This window comes from Leptodactylus fuscus, chromosome 5 (genome assembly GCF_031893055.1).
Source record: "Leptodactylus fuscus isolate aLepFus1 chromosome 5, aLepFus1.hap2, whole genome shotgun sequence".
NCBI classification, from domain to species: domain Eukaryota; kingdom Metazoa; phylum Chordata; class Amphibia; order Anura; family Leptodactylidae; genus Leptodactylus; species Leptodactylus fuscus.
The window spans coordinates 29,453,321-29,461,481 of record NC_134269.1 but is presented as its reverse complement, the minus strand read 5'-3'; the positions used below and the strand labels follow the sequence as shown (position 1 = coordinate 29,461,481).

The 8,161-nt window shown below is 45.7% G+C and overlaps 1 protein-coding gene across 1 annotated transcript; it reads left to right on the top strand.

Annotated features, from left to right (window-relative positions):
• Positions 1-582: 582 nt before the first annotated feature.
• Positions 583-7,756, top strand: EGR3 (early growth response 3). Its single transcript, XM_075276113.1, has 2 exons — positions 583-733; positions 6,213-7,756. The coding sequence occupies exons 1-2, from the start codon at positions 583-585 to the stop codon at positions 7,199-7,201; spliced, it is 1,140 nt and encodes a 379-aa protein (XP_075132214.1). The 3' UTR covers positions 7,202-7,756.
• Positions 7,757-8,161: the final 405 nt, after the last annotated feature.

Genomic DNA, 8,161 nt, shown 5'->3' with positions numbered 1-8,161 from the left:
CAGAAGAGACAATTGGTGGAGCATCTCCCTGCAGGGAGGGAGAGGGGGCTATTAACCCCTTAGCTGCCACTGCTATCCTAGACCTTAGGGGGCACCTCAAATAACCACAGCCTATAAATGCCACCATAATATACCCAGCTGCCCACTTTCCAGGGTAGGTGCGGACATCACCCATCCCGTACACCTGTTACCCAGCTCATGCCTCATCCTCACATCTCTCAGATGCAGGACACCTATGTGCCGCCTTTACTTGCCCCTTCTTAGTGCCCCTTTCTGGTGAGCCCTTATTCCACCATCTTATGGGGTAGCATTTTATATCCTCCTTCCATCCATTCCATTAAGTCATTGCACCCCCTCATCCATCTTCGCAGCTCCCTCACTTCTATGCTGTATGCATGGGGCACCTGTGAGCCCCCCCTGTCCACCATGGAACACAGTTAGTCCCCCCTCTTCTTCCTATCGGGGGCTGTAGTGAGAGGCTGCTGGTAATCCAGCATAGCAGAGGCTCCTCACATCACAGGCATCTCTCTCTCCTGCGCTAGCAGGTGGGCAGCTCCTCACTCCTCTGCCCGGGCCGGTGCTATGACCGGGAAGCTGCTGGATAAACTCCCCGTTAATATGACATCCCTTCTACCGGACACTCTCTACTCCGAGGAGGGGCAGGATCTGACCGGGGCTCTGGCCATCTACCCTGGCGGGGGCAGCGAGCAACATTACTCTGCCATGTCTGCAGGTGAGTGAGTAAGGGGGGACAGCATGGTGTTGGGAAGGGGACAGGGAGGGTAGGGAGCCTGCTAGCGGCGCATGATGGGGGGGATAGTGATCAAGAGGATGGGGGAGTAGTCATGTCTATAAGGGGTACTAGTCATGTATTTTATAATGTATCTATTCTACATCAACTAGATGACATAGCCATGTATCTAATCTCATCCCAACTAGATGACATAGCCATGTATCTAATCTCTAAACACAATGGTCTAAACACAACTAGAGAAATTAGGGATGTACCTAATCGGATTTGAACACAAGTAGATAAAATAGTGATGTATCTAATCTGATCTAGGCACTACATGAGCTAATGATGTATCTAATCTGAGCTAAACACAACTAGAAGAGTTACTGATGTATCTAGTCTGATTTTATCACAAAGATAAACTATTGACGTATCTTAACACGATTTCATTACTACTATAAATGAGTGATGTATCTAATCTGACCTAAACACTAAATGAGCTGGTGACGTATCTCATCTTTCCTAAGGACTAGATGACCCAGTGGTGTATCTGATCTGACCTAACACAAGTAGATGAGCCAGTGATGTATCTAATTTGGTCTAAATACAACTAGATAAACTGATGTATCTAATCTGACCTAAGGACTAGATGAGCCAGTGATGTATCGAATCTGTCCTAAGGACTAGATGAGATGGTGATGTATCTAATCTGTGCTAAGGACTAGATGAGATGGTGATGTATCTAATCTGTCCTAAGGACTAGATGAGATGGTGATGTATCTAATCTGTCCTAAGGACTAGATGAGATGGTGATGTATCTAATCTGTCCTAAGGACTAGATGAGATGGTGATGTATCTAATCTGTCCTAAGGACTAGATGAGATGGTTATGTATCTAATCTGTCCTAACGACTGGATGAGCTAGTGCTGTATCTAATCTTGCCTAAACACCACTAGATGAGCTACTGATTCATGTGATGTTACCTAAGCACGAGTAGATGAGTCAGTGATGTATCTAATCTGGTCTAAACACTAGATGAGCTAGTGATGTATTTAATGTGACCTAAAGACAACTAGATGACCTAGTGATGCATCTAATCTAACCCTAGCACAAATAGAAGACCTAGTGATGTATCTAATCTAACCCTGACACAAATAGAAGACCTAGTGATGTATCTAATCTAACCCTGACACAAATAGAAGACCTAGTGATGTATCTAATCTAACCCTGACACAAATAGAAGACCTAGTGATGTATCTAATCTTGTGTAAAACCACTAGCTGCCACAAGTTTGCTGCCGTGTGATGTATCTGTAGGAATGTTACCCTGTGATACCTGATGTCGTTCATTACACAGCCTGAGAACCCCGGGGACTGGGCACTCACTTACCATGGCTGTGTCTGACTTAGGGGTGACATCCCACCCCAATAAAGACTCAGTGCTGGTGTCAGTAGTGAGGGGGGCAGAGGGGTGCCCCACAGCAGAGTGCCCCCACAGGCAGTGCCAGATGCCCCTCTCCCCTCCTCAGACACAGAGAACGTCACATTGTGGGGGAAGGAAGTCTTTAAATATGGTTGCGGAGGTGGGGGAGCTCCCAGCCCGGTGTGTGGGGGTGGCAGGCGACTGAGTTGGGAGGTGACACGTGGGGGCAGCTGGTGACAGCTCACAGGATAGTGGGTGAGTAGGTGTAGTGTGGGGGGCAGGGGGGAATTCCGGCTTTAACTCCTTAAAATGAAGATGACCTTTAAAAGTTTATTGTGGAGAAAACTTCACTTAACTCAGACAGTATAGAAATGACACATGCAGCAAACCCATAGCAAGTCTACATACATGCCACTGTGGGCATACATCCCTGGCCTGCCTTATAGACACTATATATACATCTGATAGATGGCAGCATCTATGGATAGCAATGTCATCTATGGTGCTGTGATGTCATCATTGTGAGTAACCACTGTCCTGACACTATAAATGAGGGGGTTACCATAAGGCTAAGAGGAGGGCTATAAGCCCTTCCTTTATATTTCCCTTCCTTTTGTAGCCACTCTTGGCTTTGGGACTGAATCCACAGCATAATTTTCTGCAATGTGTGGTCTTAGCCTTCAGCCATGTTCACACTTGCCTATTTTGGTTAGTATACTAGCCAGTATTAGTATACAGAGAGTGCACTAAACTTTCCAGATTGCCCTTTCTTTGCATTATTCTCCACTCCTGGTAATACTGACCAGATATGCAGGGGTGAAAGTGGCTTTATAGGGCTGAGGGGCTTCTATGTGGCGCTTGTTCCTACAGCCACGTGACACTTGTAGTGCTGTCTGGATAGGACCATCATGCTGATTTCCATAACATAGCAGACCCCATTAAATAGAATTGTGAGGATTGTGTTACTTATGTGCAGCTCGGGCTCCTCCTTGGGATTATCAGAATTTGTGACAGAATCTTTTCCTGCTACATAAGAATGCCAGAAAGAAGACACAATGTAAATCTGAGTTCTCTGTGTATAGAGACATTGAGCTATCTCTGTATAAGGGGGGGTTTCTGGCAATCCTCGCTATTTCTGCACGGCCAGGGGACACATCTGCTGATTCTTTTGGAATAACTTACATAGGTAACCTCCTGACCAGACGTAAGTGTACATATACCTGGGAACTGAGCAGTAGGATAATATATTAGGGGTGTGGGTAGTGTCGTGTTATTTATGGGGGCTCAGGTTGTCCTTTATAAGCACTTCTGGGACTATGATATTGGTTACCCGTCCTTATCAGATCACATCAATATCAAATTAGTGGGGGGTCTGACATAAAGGGGCTGCAGCGTTTGGACAAATGCTGTGGCCTGTTCACTAACTTCAAGCACAGCGCCATACATTGCATAGTGGCTGTGATTGGTATTATAGCTCAGCATTTGAATGGGACTGAGCTACTGCATGGCCATGTAGCCAATGGACGTGACATCAATGGAATGAGAAGAGGAAGTGGAGATTACTGAAGTGCTGTAAGCTCTCAGACAGTTTATCAGCAGGGGTCCCAGACATTACCATATTGATGAACTGTCTTAAGGATAGATCATCAATTTCATAGTCTCCGCCAAAATGTTCCACACTAGACACCCACCCATATGTTTATATGCATGAGGGTATTAGTCAGTGGTGTAACTAAAGTCTTGTGGGCCTGGTGCAATTTTTTGTCCACCTCTTCCCTACAGTGAATTCTTGATAGTGATGGTTACGGGTACTAAGGAGTTTAATCCACCTTGGTGTGGTTCGGGTCATCTGTGGGTGTCCATGTTTGGCTCCACAGTTAGTGAAGGTGGATGGACACCTTTAGTTTTTCTTTTTTCTTTTGCTCTTAGAGAGGAGAAAACCACATATAAAATATAATACATGAATCCAACCCACCTTAGTACAGTACGCCTCATGTCCCTGTACATACACAGTGAAGTGAGGTGCTCTGTCCTCCGCTTCAATAGCACACCGTACATCCGCAATAAAGTAAAGCGTATCATCCTTGACTTCCATGGCATACTGCGCACACACCAACACTGACCAGAGATGAGTCTGGAAGTCATTCAGGGCAAACTGACAATTATTTAAGTGGGCAAGGGATGGGACCGAGTTCACCAGGTTTGGGGACCTAAACCACAGTGACATAAGGCCATGCTGCTGGTTTAGGGGTCCCATAGGTGACAGGTTCCCCTCACGTATCCTAAATCAAGGATTATGGCATTCCATTAATCCATTACTTCTAGGCAGTCTAGGAGAATACGATTCCTTACGCAGGCAGTATATGGTGACACACAAGGGCATGTGCAGGTCCCTAATAGCGGTTTTGGTCCACCAGATAACTATATTACAATTCTATATAGCACAGACACTAGACTCAGTATGTTACATGTATATACCCTTTACAAGCTCCTATACACTCAAGAACAAAAGAGCCATCTTGCCTTGAATTCTTGAAGCAATTTCTCTATACAGATTCCCCCACATGGAGTACTTAGTATACATATAAATAGTGAATGGTACTAACAATTTACTAGTGAAGCCGCCTGTCTGATTTACACTGAATTACCCGCACATTTCCTCCGACTTCTGGTGCTATGGAGATATATTAAAGCCTTGTAACTCTCGCACTGCTGGGGCAGGCTTACAGGATAGACATACAATAGAATGGAAATAATTTTATTGATTCCTACGGTGTCACAAAGTAAAAAAACGCTAAGATAATATCTGGATGGGTGATTGTTGGGGACCTAACCACTAGGACCCCACTAATCATTGACTAAAGTGCTGCCTGATCTCCATGTTTGTGTGGATTTCCCCCCATTCCACAAAGATATACTGATAGGGAAAAAAGTACATTGTGATACCCGAGCATGTTCTGTACTATCAATGGTGCAGACAGAAATAGCCAAGTATCTACCAACCTCATGGACCCTGAATGGTGTGTTAGGTCACATGTAATGAAAAACAAGGGGGCGCCGGGGTCCTACTGGTCGGGAACACACATTACTTTCCTATAAGAAGTCTCCTTTGTGGGACTCTTCTTCAATAATAGAAGAGAGGGGTCCTCACTGTTAAAAAGTGAGACAAAGCGGGAGCCGATTGATGGCATCCATGTAACATGGAAAAAGAAGGCACAACACTTTTTATCTCCTTCACGTCCATCCCAGCTTTGCAGGTTTGAGGAGAGGATTGTGTCACGTACAGGGGCATCCTATACGTCTGGAGCAGAAAAGGTTTTGCCTTAGTCACAGACGTAGCTTCTTTACAGTAAGGCCCCGTTCACATGGGGCACGGGACCGCATATTTTGGTCCTGATTTTGCCGCGGGAATGGGCCAAATGAATAGGCCTAGTCCAGAGGGTGCTGCCGCGAGGCGGACACCAGGGCTGAATCAGCCGCGGAATCCGCCTGAAGAAAGGGCAGCTCGCTTCTTTTTTTCCACTAGTGGTCTACTTAGACCTCTATTGTGAGGGGGCAGATTTTGAGGAGGATTCAGCACCAAAATTTGCCCCCTCTTGCCCTATGTGAACGAGCCCTAAGAGCAGAAAGTCCAGGTAACTCAGTGTCTCAGGATGTAGTGATGGCCGATATCTTTTATAATATCATAAGACGTTATGGGAACTAATATTTCGGTATTGGATATTGATCCAGGGATTGAGTCCGATTGCTATGTTTGAAGTTGAGCAGGAGTCTTTTTTCCCTGTTGGGGCAATTGGCGCGCCTCATGTTTTTTTTTTTGGATGAACATGGCAGGTTTATAGGTTGGATTTGCCGGACTTGTCTCTTTATCCAACCTTATTCACTATGATACACTTTGGTCAGTCTCCTCCATTGTTTGCTAGGTTCACAGAGGCCATGAAGTAGGGGGACGGGTACTTACAAGTGCACCTCCAATAGCTGTAGTACTTTAGGACAATGTGACTACATTGACCATGTATTTATGTGAGCCCCTTATACTCTTTCTTTCTCTCTGCAGATAATGTCATGGATTTAGGTTTGTCAAATGACAAGACATCCCAGGATCTTTCTTACACAAGTACATTCCAGCCAGGCAACAAGACTGTCACCTACCTGGGAAAGTTCTCTTTTGATTCCCCTTCCAACTGGTGCCAAGAAAACATCATCAGCTTAATGAGTGCGGGTATCCTGGGTGTACCCACTTCTCAGGCCCCCACTGGCAGTGGCGGAGGAAGTAGTGGGAGCAGTGGCGGCATTATGGGTCAGGGACAAAGTGACGTGGAGTCTATGTTCCACAGTCTTCCACCTTATTCTAGTTGTGGGGACCTGTACCACGATCAAGTGGGTTTTCAAGGGGGTGGTATGACGCCATACTCCTCACAGGAGTACCCATCAAGTAAACAAAGTTTAGACTCTAATGTATTCCCAATGATACCAGACTACAACCTGTTTCACCACAACACAGAGATACCTACAGTGGACCAAAAACCTTTCCAAAATATGGAAGCAATGCGGGTTAACCCACCACCCATCACTCCACTGGAAACCATCAAAGCTTTCAAAGAAAAACAAGTCTTGCCAAGCTTTGGGGGTATGAACCATCAACCTCCACTTACCCTCAAACCCATTCGGCCAAGAAAGTACCCTAACCGCCCTAGCAAGACCCCATTACATGAGAGACCTCATGCTTGTCCTGCCGAAGGGTGCGATAGGCGCTTTTCACGCTCTGATGAGCTGACCCGCCATCTTCGTATCCATACAGGCCACAAGCCTTTCCAGTGTCGTATCTGCATGAGGAGCTTCAGCCGTTCTGACCACCTGACCACCCATATCCGCACACACACAGGGGAGAAGCCTTTTGCTTGTGACTTCTGTGGACGCAAGTTTGCTCGCAGTGATGAGAGGAAGCGACATGCCAAGATTCACCTCAAACAGAAAGACAAGAAAGGGGGGGATAAGGCGGTCTGCTCACCCTCTGTGGCACCGGCAGTAACCACATGCGCTTGATTTCTCACCCAGCGGACTTTCCTTGAAGGAGAATGCTTGAGTCAGTGTCCTTGCAATGGTCATCCAATGCTCTGCAGACTATTATTCTATATATAGTACTGGTTATTACAACGGTACGCAGCTAGTGAACACCAGAGGATCACTGAACTTTGCATTGTTACTCCTTCAAGTTCCATTATCGGAGCATTAAACCATCACACTCCTGAAGACCTTTTTAGCCCACCTTGATAAATATGCAGAGAATGACTTTCCTTCATAGGTCTACTCCAACTGCAGAGCCCTATTGCTCTCTCTTGTGCATAACCGTTCCCCTACACCCTATCTGCAATCCTCTATGACTTGTATAGCCTCACTGATGTGAATCTGGCGGCAAAGGGTCTCAGGGTACACAGGATTTGGAGAAGCTAAATCCTTAGTTTGAGGCAGGGTCGCTTACTTGCTGCTATGGCAAAAAAAAATTTCTGCTGCTACGTCCAAATGTTAAACCCTCACGTGCCTGCTGTCCTTGTCACATGGCTTCACTCCTTTTCTATCTGTCTGTCATTCCTTCCATGCTCATCCTGCAATCATCATTCTTCTTGGATCACATCTGACAGATTTCACATCCCTTCCTTAAAGATCTTTTCTCATTCTCTTTCCTCTCCATCCCCCCTGCTCTGTTTCTTTCTCTTTCTCTCACAATCCCCCCCCCCGCTCATCGCCACCACTATTTCTTTTCAACGTCTGTCACACAATTTTATTACGGGGAAAAAAAAAAAAACAACTACAGCTTGAGTCAGTGTGTGCAAAAGCGTGTGTGCATGATAATATAGGATTTTTCTCAGTAGTCCAAGTTCCATTGTCCTCCGCTGCAGAGGGATGGATGAATAGGAGGTATATGTGGATATGTTTTGACCAAAGAGCCACCCAGTTTGGTGTCTATCTGCAATTTTGTTGCTTACTCAGTAGTTGTGAAAAACT